Source organism: Hyla sarda, chromosome 3 (assembly GCF_029499605.1).
Source record: "Hyla sarda isolate aHylSar1 chromosome 3, aHylSar1.hap1, whole genome shotgun sequence".
Lineage (NCBI taxonomy): Eukaryota > Metazoa > Chordata > Amphibia > Anura > Hylidae > Hyla > Hyla sarda.
In genome coordinates, this window is record NC_079191.1 from 78991144 (window position 1) to 79018012 (window position 26869).

General features: G+C 43.6%; 1 protein-coding gene across 1 annotated transcript; it reads left to right on the forward strand.

The window, feature by feature from the left end:
- Nucleotides 1-1410: 1410 nt before the first annotated feature.
- LOC130360973 (uncharacterized) lies at nucleotides 1411-25449 on the forward strand. The gene is made up of 8 exons (XM_056563533.1): nucleotides 1411-1485; nucleotides 5353-5425; nucleotides 6527-6599; nucleotides 7707-7779; nucleotides 9705-9773; nucleotides 24103-24195; nucleotides 24271-24329; nucleotides 24425-25449. Exon 8 carries the CDS (start codon nucleotides 24436-24438, stop codon nucleotides 25447-25449), a length of 1014 nt encoding a protein of 337 aa, XP_056419508.1. The 5' UTR covers nucleotides 1411-1485; nucleotides 5353-5425; nucleotides 6527-6599; nucleotides 7707-7779; nucleotides 9705-9773; nucleotides 24103-24195; nucleotides 24271-24329; nucleotides 24425-24435.
- The last annotated feature ends 1420 nt before the right edge of the window (nucleotides 25450-26869 follow it).

Below are 26869 nucleotides of genomic sequence, written 5' to 3' on the forward strand. Positions count from 1 at the left end.
AAAACCTAACAATAGTCTCTGTCAACATCATCCCGGGAGGGATAATACACTGCACTGCAATTGAAATAAAAATCCCTATCATCTATATCTCAATGGGTTCCATCTTTTCTTTTGTTCTTTTTTCTAATGCGGTTTTATAATCCCTGAGACAAGTAGTTCTGGCCCTAGAGTGTTATATATATTAGCGTCTGTAGCATGTATAAGGGACATGTTATCATACCTGTGTCTTTTTATAGGTGATTGATGCCCGGTGAGAAGGTGAAAGTGACCTATACCCCTGTCAGCTGCAGGAAAGGAACCAAGAGACAGGTAATTAATATTTATATTATTTACTGATAACAATCAGGCTAGATATAACATCTAGACCTGCAGAGATGTCATAGTCTCTACCTTATACATGAAGATATATGTGTTTTTAATAAGTATATCGTCTATAGACAGCTTCTTATATAACACAACTGTGTCTCAGGTACAGAGATTGGGAACATTTATGATTTCTAATATCTGTTTTTTATTTGTAGAAATCCCTTTTTCAATAGACAGAACACTGATTTAAGACATAACTGTACTGTAAAGAAAAATCTATAAGTTAATGTAATAAATCACATACTATAACTTATTATTGCCATTTAAAACTATGAAAAATACATTATGTTGATTATAAAACAGAAATACAGAATGGAGACAACCGTCTGTGGCTCAAGCTCGACTGCCCATTTCTTTGAGTGGCCCCTCAATGTTGTGGAAACGGGTGGAGGACATTGTCTCCATTAGAATGGGTCCCCCTACGATGCTTCGGCTGTTGATCTGAAGTGCATTCTGTGCTTTGGAACCTCGGGGGCAAACTGTATTTCTGTTATTAATTTTTAGTTTAGCAATTCCCACTGCAACATGGTTAACCTCTATCCTAAATTTCTGCACAAAATTGATAAAAGACATTCCAAGAAATATTTTGCCAAATAAAAATATATAAAATATTGATGAAATTGATGAATAATAATAACAACAAAAATAACAGTTTTTGATTAAAAAACAAAAAAACAAAAATAATTTATAAAATATTTTGCTCCTGCCCCCTTCCCCCAAAAATAAAAAAACATATATTACCCTTAAAATTTATGAATAAAGAAACAAAAAATAACATATACCCCAAACATTACAAACACAAAACCCCCAAAAACCTAACAATAGTCTCTGTCAACATCATCCCGGGAGGGATAATACACTGCACTGCAATAGAAATAAAAATCCCTATCATCTATATCTCAATGGGTTCCATCTTTTCTTTTGTTCTTTTTTCTAATGCGGTTTTATAATCCCTGAGACAAGTAGTTCTGGCCCTAGAGTGTTATATATATTAGCGTCTGTAGCATGTATAAGGGACATGTTATCATACCTGTGTCTTTTTATAGGTGATTGATGCCCGGTGAGAAGGTGAAAGTGACCTATACCCCTGTCAGCTGCAGGAAAGGAACCAACAGACAGGTAATTAATATTTATATTAATTACTGATAACAATCAGGCTAGATATAACATCTAGACCTGCAGAGATGTCATAGTCTCTACTGTCACGATGCCGGCTGGCAGGTAGTGGATCCTCTGTGCCAGAGAGGGATGGCGAGGACCGCGCTAGTGGACCGGTTCTAAGCCACTACAGGTTTTCACCAGAGCCCGCCGCAAAGCGGGATGGTCTTGCTGCGGCGGTAGTGACCAGGTCGTATCCACTAGCAACGGCTCACCTCTCAGGCTGCTGAAGATGCTGAAGATAGACGAGGTACAAGGGAGTAGGCAGAAGCAAGGTCGGACGTAGCAGAAGGTCGAGGCAGGCAGCAAGGATTGTAGTCAGGGGCAACGGCAGGAGGTCAGGAACACGGACTAGGAACAGACAAGGGAACGCTTTCACTAGGCACAAGTGCAACAAGATCCGGCCAGGGAGTGCAGGGGAAGTGAGGTGATATAGGGAAGTGCACAGGTGGGAGCCAATTAAGCTAATTGGGCCAGGCACCAATCATTGGTGCACTGGCCCTTTAAATCTCAGGGAGCTGGCGCGCGCGCGCCCTAGAGAGCGGAGCCGCGCGCGCCAGCACATGACAGCAGGAGACGGGAACGGGTAAGTGACCTGGGATGCGATTCGCGAGCGGGCGCGTCCCGCTGTGCGAATCGCATCCCCAACGGCCATGACAGGGCAGCGCTCCCGGTCAGCGGGACCGACCGGGGCGCTGCGGAGAGAGAGACGCCGTACGCGCTCCGGGGAGGAGCGGGGACCCGGAGCGCTAGGCGTAACAGTACCCCCCCCTTGGGTCTCCCCCTCTTCTTGGGGCCAAAGAACCTGAGGAAAAAAAACTCAATTTTTCCATGATGAGGTCCGATGCAAATTAGGAGGGGTTCTGTGTGGAAACGTACGAGACAGTCCAATCTTTTATTGTAAAAACAATAGATGTAGAGGGGTCTGGCGAGACTGGTCACAGGAACGTAGAACCTGTTGATGAGAGAGGCCAAAAAAAATTTTCCTGCAGATCCGGAATCCAAGAAGAGCATAGTAGAGAAGGAGAAGGTAGAGGCAGATATCCGCACAGGCACAGTAAGGCGTGGAGAAGCAGAGTTGACATCAAGAACTGTGTCACCTTTGTGCGGAGTCAGCGTACGTCTTTCCAGGCGGGGAGGACGGATAGGACAATCCTTCAGGAAGTGTTCGGTACCGGCATAGTACAGGCAAAGATTCTCCATGCGGCGTCGTGTCCTCTCTAGAGGTGTCAAGCAAGACCGGTCAACTTGCATAGCCTCCGCGGCGGGAAGCACAGGAACAGATTGCAGAGGACCAGAGGAGAGAGGAGCCGGAGAGAAAAAACGCTTCGTGCGAACAAAGTCCATATCCAGGCGGAGCTCCAGACGCCATCCGGAAGAACGCATGTCAATGCGAGTGGCTAGATGAATGAGTTCATGTAGGTCAGCAGGAGTCTCTCGTGCGGCCAGAACATCTTTAATGTTGCTGGATAGGCCTTTTTTAAAGGTCGCGCAGAGAACCTCACTATTCCAGGACAACTCGTAAGCAAGAGCACGGAACTGAATGGCGTACTCGCCAACGGAAGAAACACCCTGGGCCAGGTTCAGCAGGGCAATCTCGGCTGAAGAAGCTCTGGCAGGTTCCTCAAAGACACTTCGAATTTCCGAGAAGAAGGAGTGTACAGAGGCAGTGACGGGGTCATTGCGGTCCCAGAGCGGTGCGGCCCATGACAGGGCTTTTCCAGACAGAAGGCAGACTACGAAAGCCACCTTAGACCTTTCAGTAGGAAACTGGTCCGACATCATCTCCAAGTGCTGGGAACATTGCGAAAGAAAGCCACGGCAATACTTAGAGTCCCCATTAAATTTGTCCGGCAAGGACAGGCAGAGGCTAGGAGTGGCCACTCGCTGCGGAGGAGGTGCAGGAGCTGGCGGAGGAGAAGATTGCTGGAGAAGTTGCGACTGAAGTTGGTGCGAAATGGTGGACATTTCCGACAGCTGACGGGTTAGAAGGGCGATCTGTCGGGCTTGCTGGGCGGCCACCGTGGTGAGGTCAGCGACAACTGACAGAGGAACTTCAGCGGGATCCATGGCCGGATCTACTGTCACGATGCCGGCTGGCAGGTAGTGGATCCTCTGTGCCAGAGAGGGATGGCGAGGACCGCGCTAGTGGACCGGTTCTAAGCCACTACAGGTTTTCACCAGAGCCCGCCGCAAAGCGGGATGGTCTTGCTGCGGCGGTAGTGACCAGGTCGTATCCACTAGCAACGGCTCACCTCTCAGGCTGCTGAAGATGCTGAAGATAGACGAGGTACAAGGGAGTAGGCAGAAGCAAGGTCGGACGTAGCAGAAGGTCGAGGCAGGCAGCAAGGATCGTAGTCAGGGGCAACGGCAGGAGGTCAGGAACACGGACTAGGAACAGACAAGGGAACGCTTTCACTAGGCACAAGTGCAACAAGATCCGGCCAGGGAGTGCAGGGGAAGTGAGGTGATATAGGGAAGTGCACAGGTGGGAGCCAATTAAGCTAATTGGGCCAGGCACCAATCATTGGTGCACTGGCCCTTTAAATCTCAGGGAGCTGGCGCGCGCGCGCCCTAGAGAGCGGAGCCGCGCGCGCCAGCACATGACAGCAGGAGACGGGAACGGGTAAGTGACCTGGGATGCGATTCGCGAGCGGGCGCGTCCCGCTGTGCGAATCGCATCCCCAACGGCCATGACAGGGCAGCGCTCCCGGTCAGCGGGACCGACCGGGGCGCTGCGGAGAGAGAGACGCCGTACGCGCTCCGGGGAGGAGCGGGGACCCGGAGCGCTAGGCGTAACATCTACCTTATACATGAAGATATATGTGTTTTTAATAAGTATATCGTCTATAGACAGCTTCTTATATAACACAACTTTGTCTCAGGTACAGAGATTGGGAACATTTATGATTTCTAATATCTGTTTTTTATTTGTAGTAATCCCTTTTTCAATAGACTGAACGCTGATTTAAGACATAACTGTACTGTAAAGAAAAATCTATAAGTTAATGTAATAAATCACATACTATAACTGATTATTGCCATTTAAAACTATGAAAAATACATTATGTTGATTATAAAACAGAAATACAGAATGGAGACAACCGTCTGTGGCTCAAGCTCGACTGCCCCTTTCTTTGAGTGGCCCCTCAATGTTGTGGAAATGGGTGGAGGACATTGTCTCCATTAGAATGGGTCCCCCTACGATGCTTCGGCTGTTGATCTGAAGTGCATTCTGTGCTTTGGAATCTCGGGGCAAACTGTATTTCTGTTATTTATTTTTAGTTTAGCAATTCCCACCGCAACATGGTTAACCTCTATCCTAAATTTCTGCACAAAATTGATAAAAGACATTCCAAGAAATATTTTGCCAAATAAAAATATATAAAATATTGATGAAATTGATGAATAATAATAACAACAAAAATAACAGTTTTTGATTAAAAAACAAAAAAACAAAAATAATTTATAAAATATTTTGCTCCTGCCCCCTTCCCCCAAAAATAAAAAAAACATATATTACCCTTAAAATTTATGAATAAAGAAACAAAAAATAACACATACCCCAAACATTACAAACACAAAACCCCCAAAAACCTAACAATAGTCTCTGTCAACATCATCCTGGGAGGGATAATACACTGCACTGCAATAGAAATAAAAATCCCTATCATCTATATCTCAATGGGTTCCATTTTTTCTTTTGTTCTTTTTTCTAATGCGGTTTTATAATCCCTGAGACAAGTAGTTCTGGCACTAGAGTGTTATATATATTAGCGTCTGTAGCATGTATAAGGGACATGTTATCATACCTGTGTCTTTTTATAGGTGATTGATGACCGGTGAGAAGGTGAAAGTGACCTATACCCCTGTCAGCTGCAGGAAAGGAACCAAGAGACAGGTAATTAATATTTATATTAATTACTGATAACAATCAGGCTAGATATAACATCTAGACCTGCAGAGATGTCATAGTCTCTACCTTATACATGAAGATATATGGGTTTTTAATAAGTATATCGTCTATAGACAGCTTCTTATATAACACAACTGTGTCTCAGGTACAGAGATTGGGAACATTTATGATTTCTAATATCTGTTTTTTATTTGTAGTAATCCCTTATTCAATAGACAGAACGCTGATTTAAGACATAACTGTACTGTAAAGAAAAATCTATAAGTTAATGTAATAAATCACATACTATAACTGATTATTGCCATTTAAAACTATGAAAAATACATTATGTTGATTATAAAACAGAAATACAGAATGGAGACAACCGTCTGTGGCTCAAGCTCGACTGCCCCTTTCTTTGAGTGGCCCCTTAATGTTGTGGAAACGGGTGGAGGACATTGTCTCCATTAGAATGGGTCCCCCTACGATGCTTCGGCTGTTGATCTGAAGTGCATTCTGTGCTTTGGAATCTCGGGGCAAACTGTATTTCTGTTATTTATTTTTAGTTTAGCAATTCCCACCGCAACATGGTTAACCTCTATCCTAAATTTCTGCACAAAATTGATAAAAGACATTTCAAGAAATATTTTGCCAAATAAAAATATATAAAATATTGATGAAATTGATGAATAATAATAACAACAAAAATAACAGTTTTTGATTAAAAAACAAAAAAACAAAAATAATTTATAAAATATTTTGCTCCTGCCCCCTTCCCCCAAAAATAAAAAACATATATTACCCTTAAAATTTATGAATAAAGAAACAAAAAATAACACATACCCCAAACATTACAAACACAAAACCCCCAAAAACCTAACAATAGTCTCTGTCAACATCATCCTGGGAGGGATAATACACTGCACTGCAATAGAAATAAAAATCCCCATCATCTATATCTCAATGGGTTCCATTTTTTCTTTTGTTCTTTTTTCTAATGCGGTTTTTTAATCCCTGAGACAAGTAGTTCTGGCACTAGAGTGTTATATATATTAGCGTCTGTAGCATGTATAAGGGACATGTTATCATACCTGTGTCTTTTTATAGGTGATTGATGACCGGTGAGAAGGTGAAAGTGACCTATACCCCTGTCAGCTGCAGGAAAGGAACCAAGAGACAGGTAATTAATATTTATATTAATTACTGATAACAATCAGGCTAGATATAACATCTAGACCTGCAGAGATGTCATAGTCTCTACCTTATACATGAAGATATATGGGTTTTTAATAAGTATATCGTCTATAGACAGCTTCTTATATAACACAACTGTGTCTCAGGTACAGAGATTGGGAACATTTATGATTTCTAATATCTGTTTTTTATTTGTAGTAATCCCTTTTTCAATAGACAGAACGCTGATTTAAGACATAACTGTACTGTAAAGAAAAATCTATAAGTTAATGTAATAAATCACATACTATAACTGATTATTGCCATTTAAAACTATGAAAAATACATTATGTTGATTATAAAACAGAAATACAGAATGGAGACAACCGTCTGTGGCTCAAGCTCGACTGCCCCTTTCTTTGAGTGGCCCCTCAATGTTGTGGAAACGGGTGGAGGACATTGTCTCCATTAGAATGGGTCCCCCTACGATGCTTCGGCTGTTGATCTGAAGTGCATTCTGTGCTTTGGAACCTGGGGGGCAAACTGTATTTCTGTTATTAATTTTTAGTTTAGCAATTCCCACTGCAACATGGTTAACCTCTATCCTAAATTTCTGCACAAAATTGATAAAAGACATTCCAAGAAATATTTTGCCAAAAAAATTATATAAAATATTGATGAAATTGATGAATAATAATAACAACAAAAATAACAGTTTTTGATTAAAAAACAAAAAAAACTAAAATAATTTATAAAATATTTTGCTCCTGCCCCCTTCCCCCCCCCCCCCAAAAAAAAACATATATTGCCCTTAAAATTTATGAATAAAGAAACAAAAAATAACACATACCCCAAACATTGCAAACACAAAACCCCCAAAAACCTAACAATAGTGTCTGTCAACATCATCCTGGGAGGGATAATACACTGCACTACAAAAGAAATAAAAATCCCTATCATCTATATCTCAATGGGTTCCATCTTTTCTTTTGTTCTTTTTTCTAATGCGGTTTTATAATCCCTGAGACAAGTAGTTCTGGCCCTAGAGTGTTATATATATTAGCGTCCGTAGCATGTATACGGGACATGTTATCATATCTGTGTCTTTTTATAGGTGGTTGATGCCCGGTGAGAAGGTGAAAGTGAGCTATACCCCCGTCAGCTGCAGGAAAAGAACCAAGAGACAGGTAATTAATATTTATATTAATTACTGATAACAATCAGGCTAGATACAACATCTAAACCTGCAAAGATGTCATAGTCTCTACCTTATACATGAAGATATATGTGTTTTTAATAAGTACCGTATTTATCGGCGTATAACACGCACTTTTTAGGCTAAAATTTTTAGCCTAAAGTCTGTGTGCGTGTTATACGCCGATACACCCCCAGGAAAGGCAGGGGGAGAGAGGCCGTCGCTGCCCGCTTCTCTCCCCCTGCCTTTCCTGGGGTCTAGAGCGCTGCAGTCGGCCCTTTTCACCCCCTGGTTATCGGCGCCGCTGCCCGTTCTGTCCCCCTGACTATCGGTGCCAGCGCCGATAGCCAGGGAGAGAGAAGCGGCGCCGACAGCCAGGGGGAGAGAAGGGGCAGCGGCACCCATTGCCGGCGCCGCTGCCCCGTTGCCTCCCCCCATCCCCGGTGGCATAATTACCTGAGTCGGGTCCGCGCTGCTCCAGGCCTCCGTCGTGCGTCCCCGGCGTCGTTGCTATGCGCTGAACGGCGCGGCGCATGACATCAGAGCGCCGCGCCGTGCATAGCAACGACGCTGGGGACGCACGACGGAGGCCTGGAACAGCGCGGACCCGACTCAGGTAATTCTCCTGGATTCACTCCAATGGAACTGAGCTGCAGAACCATACCCAACCTGGAGACAGACGGGGAGCATTTTTTTTAGAGAAATTTGCTCTTCTTTTCTATTCCTGGATAACCCCTTTAAAGGATGCATAAACAAATGCCCTTCAAACACTTTTCAGTGTGCATAGTCATGACAAAAAAAAATCGTCATGTCCTATTATATAGTATCTCCATCACTGAAATAAACGCAGAGAGATGAAAATCCCCTTTTGAACCCTGGACCAGCAGACATCTGGCCTGCTCTAAAAGTGAGGGTACTCAGAAAAAGACATAGGACATTGTTCCACTGCAGTCTTGCCAACAAGCTCCATGTTTTAGCCTCATTGTCTTATTTGTATGGAAAGAAAATTTGCACATATCTTATTCCAGGGTCCCTGTTTAGAGAGAACCATGTGTGGTGAAGGTGTTGGAAGGGCAGATGTTGTTAACACTTATGGCAGATGACATTAACCCTTTGTGTTCTTGATGCCAGGGCGTGGTTATCCTCTACACCACCCGAGGTATGACCGATGTTTCCTGGGCATGGCACAGGGTAAATAATCACTCCAACGCAAGGTTACAGAACAACAGCATTTTACTGAGGCAGACAAGGTGTTAAAATCTTTACAGCTCAGCTTAGGCCCAAGGAGATGCTCAGTGAACTTTAGGGAGCTTGTTGGCTCACTGGGACTTTTAGTGTACTTAGATTGAATTGTAAAGTTAGTGTAGTTCATAATATAGTGTCTGTACCTGTGTGTGACGGTTTTCTCACAATTCTTCTGTGATTTTCACCCCAATATTTATTTTTACCAGCATACAAAATTACTGTTGTCTCTGATTTTTCCCAGGTTGCAATGGGGCCGAGTCCCAGTCAGCTGATGACAGGGAGCCTGTCTGCTTCAATGGGTGGAGCAATCGGTGGGAGGGAGAGGGATCAATCTGCATCTAATGCAACAGCTGTAGGCACCCTGATTGAAAACCGCAGGTCTTTTGAATGGATGCAGCTTATTTATGTTTCAATGGGTGGGGTGGCTGATGTGTGGGAGGAAAAAAGAAAACTCAAAAAGAAAATACCAGTTCACAAAAAGCTAGCCACAATGTTATGGTTATCTGACAACATAGCCATTTAGCACCAAAACAAAGTGCAGATCCTTCCTAAGCATGTCCATTACTGTTTGGCAGGTACGTACTAAAATTATCTAATGTTAAAAAACCCCTTTAATAGTATGATTTTGTTGTTGACTATTATGTATATAAGTGGTTTACTCTCTATTTCTAGCGGGCAGTTGATCTTGTGTAGACCGTTGAGACCTGTGCAACGCCACCTTTTGAGAATCAGAATATGGAGGTAAATCTGGAAGCTTGGCAGGTACTTCTTTGGCGGGAGCTTGAACTTTAACTTATTCCAGAACCAGCTGAACGGGGACATAAGCTAAAGGTACCAGGATTACCTCTGGAACCCTTGGGGCTGGCACATAGACTGCAGCCAAAGGAGATAGACCAGGAGCCGGAGGTAGACAGATGTAGGTGGGCTGAGTGGGGGAGAACATAGGAAAATCTATAGAGGGATGTATCCCTTCACCAGGAACATATTGTTGGACCAGTCTGACACATGGAGGAATTGGTGGTGGGGACACTGGGAGATTCGTCTCCCAGATGTAAGCCAACTTGTCTACTCTAGGGAATTTTCTTAGCCAGACTTTGTCACACATCTGTAGTGGCTTGGATGTAGCATGGCGGTTGTAGTCGTCCTGTTGTCTTTGCCAGGCCTCGTCCATCTTTTTACTGACAATCTCTTTGGCTTCTTGAATCCGCCTTCGGTGATCAGAAACCCACTCGTGGGATGCTTGAGAAGAATTGTTGATCAGGGTTTGTAACCCGAATGTCCGATTCATAGGCAGTTGCCCATGCCTTATTATCATCAAATAAAAGGGGGTATATCCCATGGAACAATGCACAGTGTTGTTATAAATTTCCAACAACTCAGGTAGCAACTGAGGTCATTCTTCTTGCCGTGACACAGAGGCTGCTCGCAGCATTTGGATGAACACTTAGTTGATCCACTCACACAATCCATTCCTTGAGGGTGATAGGCAGTAGTTCCAAGTTCTTGGAAGAGTTGGGCCTCAAAGGCCGGTCCATGGTCAGTTAAGACAGACTCTGGGCATCCATCCAATGGTTTGCACCCACTTAAAGTAGAACATTTAGGCCACCATCTTGGCTGTGAGATCTTTGACGGGGGACGACAATAACCCACTTGGAAAAGAATTCCACCATGGTGATACTACTGGGTATACCTAGACCGGGTAGGAGACAACTTCACAGGCTCTAGCGCGACCAGTTGGTTAGGTCTGTCACTCTGGATGGAGTGGAGGGGTGCTTTTGCGTCCTTGCGCACATTCTTGGTGACGTTACAGACAGAACATTCACTGCACCATTTCTCAATGTCACTCTGCATTTCAATAAAGAAGAACCTTCGCCGGACAGTGGCTTCAGTCTTGTGGACTCCAAAGTGTCCCAACTGGTCATGATATGTGTTGAGGACCATCGCCGCGTCTCGGACCAGAATCTGATGAAGTCACTCACTGGAGACTGGATCTAAAGAATTTTGGTACTACAGTCCTTTTTGCATAAACAGTCGCTTCCCCTGTCGCCACAGATGCTTCAGTTCGTAGTCATATTGGCCCTGTTTAGACGAGTTGGAACATTTTTCGCCAGAAAGTAGTCCAACAGATCTTCCATGACTCGACTTTCGTCTTGTAGAGTCTTCCAGGTATACAGGTCTTCCTTAATCTTTTCTGACCTGGGCTCACTGTCCATGAAGGAGGTAACAACATTCTGGTTTACAAACTGTTGGTAAAAGGGGGGCATCTCGACTTGTCTTTCACAGGCTGCTCTTTGCCGGGGGTCATTCGAAACAGTACATCGGCATTCACGTTTGACTTGCCGCTTCGGTACTTCATGTAAAGCTGTAATTCACTTACCTTGAAGCCCATCACTGTTCAAGGGCGCACAATTTGGCAGTGTTCAGGTGGGCCAGAGGATTGTTATCCGTGTAGACACTAAATGGGTGTAGAAGCCATTTTTCGGTCAGGGTCCATACCAGGGCGAAAAGTTCCAACTTGAATGAACTGTAATTGGTATCGATCTTATCTGCCCCTCGCAGATTTCGACTGGCGTAGGCAATCACTCTTGACCATCTTGGACTTGGGACTGGACAGCTCCTAGGCCTTTAAAACCCACATAAGTATAAAGCAGGGACGGCTGACTGTAATCCGGATATGCCAAGATGGGTGGCTGTGTCAGCAGACGCTTGAGAGCTTGGAATGTTGTCTCTTGCTCTTCGGCCCAATTGATAGGTAGTCTTCCATTGTAATTCTCCTTCGCCGTTCCCTGCAGGAGAGCTGTAAGGGGATCTGCAATTTGGGTGAAGTTTTGGATAAAACGGCGGTAGTAGCCAGCGAATCCAAGGAAGCTCCTGAAATCTTTCACTGTGCGAGGCGTAGGGCAGCTCTTGACGGCATTAACCTTTTCAGGATTTGGCTGAACTCCCTCTGTTCTGACAATGTTTCCCAGGTAATGGACTTGAGGTTTGAGCAAGTGACACTTTGATGGCTTGATCTTCAGCCCGTGCTTGATCAGGACTTGAAAGACTTCTGACAGATTACCAGAGTGTTCCTGGTAAGACTTGGAATACATGATGACATCATCCAGATATAGTAAGAAACTTTGGAAGTTCAGATGTCCCAGGCATCTTTACATTAGACACTAGAATGTAACAGGGGCATTGCACAGCCTAAATGGCATACTTTTGAACACATACAACCCCATGGGTGTCACAAAGGCAGTCTTCTCCCGATCCTCCAGGGCCATGGGCACTTGCCAGTACTCGCTGGTTAAGTCCAGGGTGAAGAAGTAAGCAGCAGACCCAGGGGCGGTTAGCGACTCCTCAATTCATGATAAAGGGTAAGCATCATTATGTGTGACATTGTTTTGTTTCCTGTAGTCGACACAGAAACTGATAGTTCCATCCTTCTTTTTGACTAGGATGAGTGGCGCCTCCCAGGGACTCTGACTTTCTTGAATCTTGTCCGCTTTTTTCATGTCTGCCAGCCTTTTCTTGACAGTTTAATACATGCCTGGCACGACCTGACAGTGTCTCTCTTTGATAGGCGGGCTGCCGCCTGTAAGGATGCAATGTTGGATTATTGATGTCTTCCCAAAGTCTGTTGGGCGCTTACTGAAGGCTTCATGGTACTTCTTCACCACATTCACGACTCCATTAATCTGGTCCCAATGGTTAGAGGCGTCCCCAACCTTGAGTTACACCCACCAGGGTTCTGGGGGCCCAGTACTTGATCCACCAGTGACTTGAGCAGCTTGCTGTCGGGCCACCAGAAATTCAGTCACAATATCTCTTGATTCGAGGAGGTACAATTGGGCCACTGGAGTATACTTGAGTAAGACAGTAGCGGTATCAGGCAAGTTTACTAACCATACTGGTACTCCTCCATTTGAAACAGTGACAAGACTTCTCGCAGCTTGGGTTAATGGATGGTCTTCAAACTGCATGGGTTCCAGCAGGGCCTGATAATTATGGTTCTTGACTCTGGTTTCAGTGTTGGGTTGCAAGGTCACCGCCGACCTGATGTCTTGGACTCGTACTTCTTCTCCGCTTGTAGGACTTTAAGGTGGTGCTGCACAGCCTGCTGGTCTGAAGGTAGAATATTGGAAAGAGAGGCATACAAGGCATCTAAAATCTCAGTAAAACAATTTCTCATAATGTTCATCCCCAATATGAATTCAGAAGACCCCTTATCTGTCACATTGGTTACAATCACTCCCTCCCCTGTGAGTACTTGGTTACCCAATTGAATGGTTGGCTTCCAGTATCCATGTCTGGGGACTGGTTGCCCATTACCGGCAATTACTCTGAAATGAACCTCTTCAGGCTCACACAATAAACTAGCATCCCATTGTTCATAGAAAACACGTTTAGATGCAGTAGAAACTTGGGACCCTGTATCTATCATCACCTCTAAAGGTACACCTTCTACAACAACCGTTACAAGGGGGCAGGAGGCGACATAGAGTGAGCGTCCTGACTTAGGTCGTTCGGGGGTTGAACCTGATGACAGTTTTCCTGAGGGCTGATCCTCGACCTCAGGGTGAATCCGTTTATATCTCAGCACTGCATTTTCCAATGGCCAGGCTTGTTACAGTAAGTGTAAAAGGGTCTCTGAATCCCAGAATACCTATTGGGTGGAGAGTTACAATAATTGGCATTGCGGAATCAAGAGCAGGGGGAGGTTTCCTAGGTAAAGATGGTTCCCGGACAGGTGGACCAGATCGGGTGGCAAGCTCTTTAACAGCTTTAGTCAGTTGTTCAATGTCTTGCCTAACACTCTGTAGAACTGAGACTGTGGTGACTGTCAGGGTAGGTTGGACTGGGGCCGGGACAGGGTTGGTGATGGTATGGGCCTGGCAGTCACCCCTAGTGGTTCCTGAGCAGATGCGAGGGGGGTACAAACCTCTTCGTCCCAGTCCCAGACTCAGTCCCAGACTCAATTATTTGTATAGCAAGCAGAGATGAGCAAAAAATTTGATTCGGACGATTCACCAAATTTTTCCCCAAAAGTTGGTTCGATCGAATCTATATTTAAAATGTCTATTTCTGGACTACAGAGAGCCTCATTAGGGGTGTAGAACACTTTGCTTTGTTCTTACATGCATATGGAGTGTGCTGGGGTTGTGAAATATTACTGTTATTCAGTATGACATGCAGATTACAGGCATCACTTTTAGAATCACTGCCACAGAGCGGTACAATGATAGAGCCTGGAGGTGGCATCAGTATTAGGAGACCACATAGTGGCTGAATGACACAGTGTGGAGGTGTTGGCAGCATGATGAGACCACATAGTGGCTAAATGACACAGCGTGGAGGTGTTGGCAGCATGAGGAGACCATATAGTGGCTGAATGACACAGCTTGGATGTGGCTGAAGCATGAGGAGAACATATAGTTGCTGAATGACACCGCGTGGAGGTGCTGGCAGCATGAGGAGACCATATAGTGGCTGAATGACACAGCATGGAGTTGTTGGCAGCATGAGAAGACCATATAGTTGCTGAATGACACAGCCAAGAGCTGGCAGCAGCATGAATAGACACTAGGGCTTCACAATCCCTAAGACTAAAACATGAATTTTGAAATTGAAATTGAAGATTTATTGTAGCTAGTGCTACCATAAAATTTTTTAGGCCCAGGTCCAGGCCCAGCAGCATCAGTAAACCATATATTGGCTGAATGACACAGCATCGAGGTGGCTGAAGCACAAGGAGACCATATAGTGGCTGAATGACACAGCCTGGAGTTCGCAGAAACATGAGGAGACCATTTAAATTTAAGATTTCAAAATAGAAATTTACAGATTTTTTAATTGAAATTGAGGATTTTGAAATATAAATTTTTACTCCCAAGTTAAAGTCCCGGGCCCCGGCGTGTGGGTACAAAGGACCGAATCTAACAAGGAGTCACATGTCACATGGCAGCACAAAGACAGAGCCTGGAGGTGGCATCATTATGAGGAAACCATGTAGTTGCTGAATGACACAGGCTGGAGCTGGCAGCAGCATGAGTGGACACTAGGGCTTCACAATCCCACAATCACAATTAATCTTCACATTAAAAGATTAATTTTGAAATTTCCATTGAAGATGTATGGTACCTAGTGCTACCATAAACATATATAAGATGAATTTTGAAACTTAAATTGAAGATTTATGGTAGCTATTGCTACCATAAAAATATTTAGGCCCAGGCCCAAGCCCAGCCACATCAGTAAACCATATATTGGCTAAATGACACAGCCTGGAGGTGGCTGAAGCATGAGGAGACCATATAGTTGCTGAATGACACAGCCTGGAGTTGGCAGAAGCCTGAGGAGACCATTGAAATTTAAGATTTTAAAATAGAAATGTAAGATTTTGAAATTGAAATTGAGGATTTTGAAATTGATATTTTAACTCCCAAGTTTTAGTGTCACGGGGGTGTATGGGTATTTAAATTTAACAAGGAGTCACATACCAGCACAATGAGAGAGCCTTGAGGTGGCAGCAGCAGTATGAGGGCCATGCCAACTGAGGGATGAGTCTGAAGAACCCACCGACTGTTGACTGGGGGTGTCGGATGTCACTTGGGATGAAATGGATAACAAAGGGAACTGACCAATCACGGCTGTTGGGTTGCTGGTCGACTGCTAGCTGACACCGGGAGCTCAGACCTCTCGCTGCGACTCCAGCTGCCACATGCCCCTACTCTGCTGCGACCTCTGCCTGCACCTTATGAATTTACGCCTCTGCCACTTCACTGTGCACGTCCTGGCACTACTCTGCCTGACATACTTATTGCGTATGTGAGGGGAGTATAATACGCTTCACGCTTGAAACAGTATTTGTCTAGAACAGCAGCAGTTGTGTACTATTGGCTGTCCTTTCACAGTGTATAGACCTTTGACAGATTAACAGGTAAAAAATAGTACACTACTTAGATGTCGGTATGTGGTATGCACTTATGAGGGCAGAAAAATGTGCTACAGTATGCTTAAAAATACTTACCGTATTTATCGGGGTATACCACGCACCGGCCTATAACACGCACCCTCATTTTACCAAGGATATTTGGGTAAAAAAAGTTTTTTACCCAAATATCCTTGGTAAAATGAGGCTGCGTGTGTGTGCATGTGTATACCCCGATACACTTTGTTTCTAACCCCGCAGAAGCCCCCAGGAAAGGCAGGGGGAGAGAAGCCGTCGCTGCCCGCTTCTCTCCCCCTGCCTTTCCTGGGGTCTAGAGCCCTGCTGCCGCCACTACTCTCGCCCTGCTATCGGCGCCACTGCCCCTTCTCTCCCCCTGACTATCGATGCCGCTGCCCCATTGCCAGCGCCGATAGCCAGGGGGAGAGAAGCGGCGCCGACAATGGGGCAGCGGCGCCGATAGCCAGGGGGAGAAAAGGGGAAGCGGCGCCCATTGCCGGCGCCACTGCCCCGTTGCTTCCCCCATCCCCGGTTGTATAATTACCTGTTGCCGGGGTCAGGTCCGCGCTGCTTCTGGCCTCCGGTGTGGCGTCCCCTTCATCGTTGCTATGCGCTGCGAGACGCAATGAGGAGTGACGTCACTCGTCATTGCGCCGTGCAGCGCATAGCAACGACGCAGCGGACACCACACTGGAGGCCAGAAGCAGGGCGGACCCGACCCTGGCAACAGGTAATTATACAACCGGGGATGGGGGAGGCAATGGGGCAGCGGCGCCGGCAATGGGTGCCGCTGCCCCTTCTCTCCCCCTGGCTATCGGCGCTGCTGCCCCATTGCTGGCACCGCTTCTCTCCCCCTGGCTATCGGTGCCGGCAAGGGGGCAGGGGCACCGATAGTCAGCGGGAGAGAAGGGGCAGCGGCGCCGACAACAGGGGGAGAGAAGCGGTGGCAGCAGCGCTCTAGACCCCAGGACAGGCAGGGGCAGAGAAGCCGGCAGTGACGGCAGGTCTCTGCACCTGCAAAAGCCGCTGCAGTTCATTGATTTAAAGCGCCTGCTTTAAATCATTGAACTGCAGCGGCTTATCGGCGTATAACACGCAGATAGATTTTAGGCTAAAAATTTTAGCCAAAAAAATGTGTGTTATACGCCAATAAATACGGTATTTTTACCTGTGTCCCAGATTCCAAAATTCCTTTATAATCAGAAAATGTCAGAATACCACCTGACATTCAAAATAAGAAAATGATACATACGTTCTCTGAAGAAAAGGATCCTTCATTATTTCTATAGATACAAACCAGCCTTACTCTAATTTCAATGGACAGATTCAAGCACAGATGTATTCAGTTTCTGGCCCATTTGGTGCCAATTTGCAATACAATTATGCAGATCTATCCTCTTCTTCAAATCAGAGTCCAGTGCCAAATCCATACTCTTATAGTTCTGCTGGAAATACAGGCTGGCCATAGAGTTCTTGGCAATAATGAAGAAAACATGATGAAAGTTGAAACAAGATGAGAAGATTGAACAAGACAATGATCTCTGGATTCAATATCTGAATTTTTTGCAGTAGTACTATTTATGCCAATGACATTTGTTGTTTTTGGCACATTTCTTAATTGTGCTAACTTTTTTGTATGTTTTTGCATTATATTATCTAAAGTTAACATGTCTCACCAGTATTTCATTTTTATAAGCAAAATACTTATTTTTATATATTTTATTTATATATATTTTTCCATTTGAGTTTTCCTCAGGCTTAAAGTGTCTATAACTATTATGGATTGTATTATTTTGTAATTGTTATTTATATTTGAAAGATTTTGTGATTTAAATATTTTTTATGTGTTTGCTGTCTTGTGTTAGAAAATGGAATTGACACTTTTCAGCTCTTCAGTGAAAAATGAAGTCAGCACCTTTATCATCTGTTGAGCAGCGATTAAAAAGTGAAATAGTTAGTTTAAAAAAACAGGCCCTTTGAAAAAGTTTGGAAGGTTTGGTGTTCCACAATAAAGGGGAAAAAAATATATATGTATTTTTGCACAACACCAGCAGTACACAACAGAGCTGTATCACGCAGTCGCTGTGTAATAAACCCAAAATTGAACTTTCCCACAGACTTTTAGCAATGGACTGCTGGGTATGTATTATACCGTCTACAGACTAGTGGAACAAAGAGCGCAGAAAAATGCACTACAGTATGCTTAAAAAACGTATTGGAGTAAAACACCAGCCGGTGGTTACTTTTGCCTGGACTTTCACAGTATCTAGGCCTTTGACTGATTAACAGGTACAAAATAGTACATTACTTAGATGTATGTGTGTGGTATGCACTTATCAGGGCAGAAAAACAGTACAAAAACAGTATACTTAAAAAAGGATCTGAGTACAAAACCAGCTGGTGAGTATGTTTGCCTGGACTTTCACAGTATCTAGGCTATTGACAGATTAACAGGTACAAAATAGTACACTACTTAGATGTAGGTATGTGGTATGCACTTATGAGGGCAGAAAAATGCGCTACAGTACACTTAAAAAAAGTATCTAAGTCAAAACACCAGCTGGTGAGTACTTTTGCCTGGACTTTCACAGTATCTAGGCCCTTGACAGATTAACAAGTACAAAATAGTACACTACTTAGATGTAGGTATGTGGTATGCAATTGTGAGGGCAGAGAAATGCGCTACAGTATGCTTAATAAACGTATTGGAGGAAAACACCAGCCGGTGATTACTTTTGGCTGTCCTTTCACAGTATGTAGACCCTTAACAGGCACATAATAGTACTCCACTTAGATAAAGGTATGTGGTATGCACTTATGAAGCAGAAAAATGCGTTACTGTACACTTAAAATAACATGTTTTAGTAAAATACCAGCCAGTGATTACTTTTGCCTGGACTTTCACAGTATCTAGGCCATTGACAGATTATCAGGTACAAAATAGTACACTACTTAGATGTACGTATGTGGTATGCACTTATGAGGGCTGCTTAAAAGAAAACATATTTTTGCACAAGACCAGCAGTACACATCAGTGCTACAGCACAAAAAAGCTGTTTTCTAAACACAAAATTGCACTCTGTCAAAGACTATTAGGAATGGACTGCTGGGTATTATACCGTCTACAGACTAGTATAACCAGCAGATGATCTGTTGTGGAACAAAGACACAGAATTGCATTTACAAATTATTCCTGCCTCCTCTGTTAAGGTTTATGAAGTTGAGACAGCTTGTTGAAATGTATGAGGCAACACACAGCTATCTGCCCCTCTCTGTAATACAATGCTGAAGAAAGTGACTGGGAGGTTAATGGCTGTAGTAAAAATCCTTTTCAGTGAAAAAAACACTGCTTTCTGACCACCAGAACGCTGATGTGACTAGGATGTGAAACGCTGCTGGAATGAGCTTTTCTGTGTAACACACACAGCGATGTCCATCCTATCTCTATGCAGTGTAATGAATAATATGACGAGCCGCAAAATGGCTGCCGAATATATAGGGCTGTGACATCACAGGGGTGACTGGCTGCTTATAGGCTGCATCCTGCATGTGATTCAGGGTCATCCCGCCTACTTCCCTTCACGCCTTGCCTTCCCGCCTTCCCAGCGTTCCTTACCCCATGTACTGACATGTGGATCTGCCATGTTAGATGCCCTGGAGCCTGGACCGCAGTAAATGAAGTTTAATGAAGCGATTTGCGCGATAGAATTGTGGCAATATTCGCATTTGTTGCAAATCAAATATTTCATGAAATTCGTAATGAATTCGGGTTCGTCAGCTTCGATTCGCTCATTTTTAATACCCAGTCTCTTAAAATCAGGAAATTACATGTTGGGGTTTTGGAGCACTAACCTTCTCAGTTGGGCTTTGTCCCACTTATTATGAGCACCATCAATAAAGCTGTCCATTAACACTTTGTCGCCCCAGTCTCTAGGGTATTCTGCAGGGCTACAGCAAATACTCTCAGGGTCTCACCTGGCTTCTGTCGCCTTTAATACAATCGGAGACGTACCTCTAATGGAGAATGTGACTCAAATACCTGGTACAGTCCTTCAAAAATCTGCTCCACAGTCGCCTTCTTAGATGTTGGCCAGGAGTGAACTTCCTCTAATGCTGGCCCTTGGAGTTGTCCAGTTGCACCTATTGGTTAGGAGGGAAAGAGTAAAAGACAATCAGGGTGAAGGGGTCTCCATTGTAGGTAGGAAGGAAAGGATTCCCCATGAATACCGGTGTGGTTGCTAGAACACCAGGGATGTTGATGCTTGCAGGAGATAGGAAACTAGCTGCTGGACCAGGTGGCGTGCTCGCCGCGGGAGATGGAGGGGTGCTGGTGCCCGGTTGATCTGTGGTGCTTGTTTCAGACATCTTGTAGATTTTTTAGTGTATTGTCACTTTAAGGAAGACGAGGTGCCTTCCCCTTTAAGAGAGCTGGTGAGGTGCTTCAGCGGCTTTGGCTTGGATAATGGGGGGTAACAACCGCAGACACTCCCCCTCTATTTTGTAGGTACCTGGTAACAGGAGACTTGATAACCACACTTGCAGACAATACCGGGGTGATAGTGGCAGAGCATGTGTGCTGGAGACTCTGTGTACACTGCACTGGATAATCGGTAAGACTTGTAGGAGTTGCGGTGCATTGCGGACTATAATTTCGCCAACCAGAAAGTCTCGGAGCCGCGGCACCCAGGGCACTTCCTGTTTGGGTCCAGTCAGAAAAATCTTTCCATATGCAACATAGGGTGATCCTTTTGGTTCCTCCTCGCTGGGCTGAAGAGGTGTCACCACTGGGGACTGACATGGGCGGAGCTGTGACCGCTTGCGCGCTTGGGAATCACTGGACCCGATTAACCCCTTCAGGTACTGCAAACACTTTGCAACGCAACATAGCTTCTGTACGGATTTTACACATGGAGGGCACAACTTCTTTCACAATGGCAGACAATAAACTTTTCTTCACCTCCCCCTCTATTTCACAGGCACCTTCTAGCATAAAAGCTTTTACTGACAAAGTCCTGTACAAAACTGGTGCAATTTCTGTCACACGGATGTGCGGTTACTTTTCAATACCTGTATCCTGTTTGTAGGATGCCAAAAGTTGTGGTGAGGGTGTTGGAAGGGCAGATGTCATTAACCCTTTGTGTTCGTGATGCCAGGGCATGGTTATCCTCTACACCATCCAAGGTATGGACGATGATTCCTGAGCCAGGCGTGGGGTAAATAATAACTCCGGTTACAGAACAATGGCACTTTACTGAGGCAGTCTTTACAGCTCAGTTTAGGCCCAAGGAGATGCTCAGTGAACCTTAGGGAGCTTGTTGGCTCGGTGGGACTTGTAGTGTTCTTGGACTGAATTGTGCAACCCACGCTGACTTTAGTGACTTGACAGACTTGACTATCTTGACTAGACTTATCCCCTGTATTTGTGCTTACCGCCAGGCTTTGACCTTCACCTGCAAGGGTTACTGGTAGTAGATGCGTGGCTGCGTGACTAGGCCTTGGCCATCCTCAGGAACACCAAACAACTGCTCAGGTCTTCACCTGGCTGTACCTCAGCTTGATCTCTCTAGACTAGCTCCTCCCAGATATATATGGGAGCAATTTGGAGAAATCCCATAGGTCACCAACAAGTCACCTGTTCACATTGCACCTTCCTTGGTAACATAGGCCTTAGCTACAGTACTTAAAGAGACAAATGCCTCGAAAGATTAACCAACACATGACATGAGAACATATTACACTGTGTAATCCTTAGGAGGGATGTGGACCCAGGGGAACACTGAAAAGGAAGCCACCACACACAGGATGGGCAGGTGTACAGAATAACAACTACATACTGGAATTAACTTTTTAAATGGGGTTGCACAAACAGCATAAGCCCCCCCCCCCCCCAAGCTATGCTGTTTGCATACCTCTGGAATTTATGTTAACAGTGGAGGTCACAGAACAACGCCATTTATAGTCATTGGGAGTTATGGGAGTACAAATTCAGTAAGTTCCCCACTTCAAATGCTTACAGCTTCTCATACCAGCTCCTCTGGCCGCAGACAGGCAAGAATTGGCTGGAAAACTGAAAGAGTGATGTGGGATAACCTGTTTAATAAAAAATCAAAAAATACAATAAATGTACCCTAAAACTGTGCCATTAACCCCTTGCCCCAAAACATTGTTTATAAAATGCTCAGGAGCTGAGCTTGCATCATACCCGCACGGTCCTGGCTGCTATCAGTGGCCAGGACCCGTGGCTTATGATGGACATCGCCGTTCAGGCAGATGTCCGGCAGTAACTCTTTAGATACAGCGATCAAAGTTGATCACTGCGTATTAAGTGAAATTGAAAGCTTCCTGGCAGCTCAGTCACCGTGGTGAAACCGCGGTGTCCCGATCAGCTGGGATGCACGAGGAGTGTCCCTTACCTGCCTCCTCCGCGACTGATCGCTGAATGACTGCTTCGTGCCTGAGATCCAGTCCGGAGCAGTCTAGCGGCGATAACATTGATCAATGCCATGCTATGGCAATGTATTGATCAGTGCCTGCAATCTGTATAATGCATGTTATAGTCCCCTTTGGGGCTACAACACAGCAAAAAAAAAGTGGAAAAAAAAAGAGTTAATAAACATAATTTAACCCCTCCCCTAATAAGAGCTTTAATCACCCCCCAATTCCCATTTAAAAAAAACTGTGTAAGTAAAAATAAAAATAAACATATGTGATATCACCGTGTGCGTAAACGCCCAATCTATAAAAATATATCATTAATTAAACCGTACAGTCAATGGCGTTTGCACAAAAAAATTCCAAAGTCCAAAATAGCGTATTTGTGGTCACTTTTTATGCCATAAAAACATTTATAAAAAGTGATCAAAAAGTCTGATAGAATCAAAAATGGAACTCGTAAGAACTTCAGATCACGGCACAAAAAATGAGCCCTCATACTACCCCGGAAAAATAAAAAAGTTATAGGGGGTCAGAAGATGACAATTTTAAGCGCATTAATTTTTGTGCATGTAGTTATGATTTTTTCCAGAAGTAAGACAAAATCAAACCTATATGTATGGTATCATTTTATTTGTATGGACCTACAGAATAAAGGTTACATGTCATTTTTACCAAAAAATTTACTGCAACGAAACGGAAGCCCCAGAAAGTTACAAAATTGTGTTTTTTCTTAAATTTTGTCGCACAATGATTTTTTTTTTTCGGTTTTGCCATAGATTTTTAAGTAAAATGACCGATGTTATTATAAAGTAGAATTGGTAGTGCAAAAATTAAGTCAAATGGATTTTTAGCTGCAAAATTGAAAGGGTTATGATTTTTAAAAGGTAAGGAGGAAAAAACGAAAGTGCAAGAACGGAAAAATGCTATGTCCTTAATGGGTTAAAAAGTACAACTTGTCCCTCAAAAAAATATATCAATGTTACAGCTATGGAAAAATGAAAAAAAAAATATATATATAGCTTGGACACTGCTACTGCAATTGTTGTAGATTTTCCCCATCAAAATTTCATAAAGAAAATCTGAAACATTTCAGCAACTATTACCCTTAGATTAGGTTTCCAATCAGGTTGTTTCTGGCCTTTACATTTCCCATTCCTTTAAAATACACTTCTAACTTTGGCTTAGAAACTGCAGTGGTTTTCCAGAAGTTTTTCCCCTGCGGAAAACATTTTTTATTTTATTTTTTTATCAACTGGTGCCAGAAAGTTAAACAGATTTGTGAACATGGCCGGATGAAGCTTGTATAACGAGTGAAACAGAATCTGTTGCCTACTACGTACCCCCCCTGCACGGGTCCCTCTCCCTTACTGCATTTCATGTTGTGAGTATGTATCAATAAAGAAGCCTTTTTTAAGAGAAGACCGGTGAGTGCCGATGTTATTCTATTGTCTACTGTATTGAAGATTTGAACTTTGCTGAAACGTCAGAGCACCACCATATCTCTATCGGTTTGTCCTAGTCACACGCCCGCCATATAATCCAGCCTAGCCAATAGGAGCAGTGCCGAATATCACATCTTTTCTTTGCCCTGAGATTTGTGAATTACCTCTATTTATAAAACGTAATCCTTCCAGTACTTATAAGATGCTGTATGTTCCATAGGAAGTTGTTTTCTTTTTGAATTTATTTTCTGTCTGACCACAGTGCTCTCTGCTGACACCTCTGTCCATAGTTACATAGCTACTATGGTCAAAAGAAGACATATATGTCCATCAAGTTCAACTATGGAATTGAAGGGTATGTGTATGGTGGGATGAAGGGGAAAGAATGTGATTATATTTCTGCATAAGCATTAATGTTATTTTGTTCTAGGAATGTATCTAACCCTGTTTCAAAGCTTTCAACTGTTCCTACTGTGACCAGTTCCTGAGGTAGGCTGTTCAATAAATTCACAATTCTCATGGTAAAGGAGTGTTGCCCCTTGATATTTTCTTTGCCCTTTGATTGTGAATTCCTTTGTATTCAGAGCACGCTACCATGGCAGAATCCACGCCACAAAACATGGATATGGAATCAGACGGGATGCTGACATATTTGGAAAACCTAATACTCACTGGGAGAGAGGATCCGGGGGGGTATTTCCTGGAATGCAATACCAGGGATGACATCGAGCTCATAGATGTGAAGTCCCTGGAGCATCGCATAACTAATCTATCCGAAAAAGAAATCAACATCTTTTGGACGATTAACTCGCTGCAGCCGTACGTCCATTGTGATAGGTCTCCAAGAGGACTTAGAGCCTACAAAGTCCCGGCACAATTTAATGATGATCCCATTTTTATCAATATCTGGAAACAAGCTCATCATGAACATTCTATGAAACTCCTGCAAATAGTTCTAACAAGAAGTAGAATCGAACAGGATAAAATTAATGAAGATCTAGTCAAAGTGAAAAATGAATACATCAAAAGAGCCACAGATGAACAAAAAAGCTCTTTTTACTCTAAGTTACAACTTAAACTCACTGCATTACAAGAAGAAGTCAAGAACAAGAAACGAGAGAAATTTTTACGTGATAAAACGGACTATGATCAAGATAACGAATTCCAATGGCACCAGAAGAAAAATGTACCTTATAGTGCGACCAAATCTTATTTACAAAGAAGATCATCGCAGCAATTCGTTAAAAAACGCACCGAGAATGTAAATAAAGAGAAAACATATAAGAAACAGCTAGAACATCCACCTAAAAATAAAAGCGAAGCAGTCCCTTTAGAAGCAGTAAACACACAAGAAGAGGAAGATCAAAAAAAATCTCAAGGATCCAAAGAAAAGAAAAACCACAGTCTGAACAGGACAGATGCATGTATTGAATCGAATGTCATTAATCTTACATCAGAGACTCTCGATCCAGCAATGGACACTCTCTTATCTAAAGGTCTAAGTTATGGACTGGTTGAGAAATTTAACCCAGTCTCCTTTGAGATCGACTTAGCGCGATCCCTTAGAGACATCAACCTTTTCAAGTTTTCCAAAATAAAAAAATACTAGAGCATGACCAATGTGAACCAGATTTACCAGTAGAAACAAATAATTTAGTTTTTTTTCCAAAAGAATGTACCCAAGTAGAAATAGAATGTTTAGAGATGTTAGCTAATGAATTTAGCGAACCGAATAATGAATGTGGGTCAAAAGCTGTCTATTTTTCTAAAGGAAAGAGATCCAGGTTTAACCCCCCGATTTTTCCGGGAAGTAGCCTGGACCTGTTTCAAAACGCGATCATGCAAGACGTTAAGTCTATAATGTACAAAGAAGCCCCACAGAATTTATCGGCAGATGAAACTAAGGCACTTAATATTTTGAAAAATAGGGAAGATTTACAGGTGGTTCGAGCGGACAAAGGTGGGGCAGTGGTTGTAATGTATAAATCTATGTATATAGCCGAAGCCGAAAGGCAACTTCAGGACACCGCTACCTACACCATGTTAAAATCCGACCCCACAAGTAAAATCCTCTCTAAATTAACGTCTTTTCTTCATTCAGCAGTCACAAAGGGTACTTTATCTAAAAAGAATGCAGAACGTCTGATCCCAGATACCCCTAAGCCAGCTACCTGGTATCATTTACCTAAAGTTCATAAAGGACAGTTCCCCCCCCCCCCCGGGACGACCCATCGTCTCAGGGGTGGGATCTGTCACTGAACATCTTTCTCATTACTTGGAATGGCTACTGAGCCCTATGCTGAAGGCCATACCTGCATACATAAAGGATACTTTACACCTTTTACAAATGATGGAAGCTTTGAATTGGGAGAGGGAGTGGAAGCTGTGTTCAATAGATGTTGTCAGCCTGTACACCCGTATTCCACATGATACGGGTGTGCAGGCTGTCAAGGAAGGACTAAGAAGGTCCAATAAGCCAGAAGAATTTGTTGGTTTCGTAATTGATGCACTTTCCTTTGTACTAACTAACAGTACATTTATGTTTGGAGATAGTTGGTATAGACAGGACACCGGGACCCCGATGGGTACCCCGGTGTCCTGTACACACGCTAACCTCTTTTTGGATGAATTTGAGAGGCAGTATATTTACTCCTCTATGAATCCATATATCGGGCATTTGAAATTCTATGCCCGCTATGTGGACGATATATTAATAGCTTGGGCAGGGACCGAGTCACAATTTGACAGTTTCGTTAGACACCTAAATGAAGTGAATACAATGAACCTTGCCTTTACGTCTCAATTTGGAGGATCATCTATCCAATTTTTAGATGTTAAATTGATTATTAATGGAAATAAGATTGTGAGCGAAGGACATAGAAAAGATATGTCCAGGAATACCCTTCTTCACTATCACAGCTCTCACCCAGTATCAGTGAAGAAGGGCATTCCCTACGGACAATTTATTCGTTTAAGGCGGAATAATGCCCAAGAAGAAACATTTAACATGCAAGCCGATGATTTACAGA

What these genes read in the sequence shown, in the direction of transcription:
- LOC130360973 (XM_056563533.1), top strand. Translation starts at nt 24,436, where the DNA reads ATGGCAGAATCCACGCCACAAAACATGGATATGGAATCAGACGGGATG.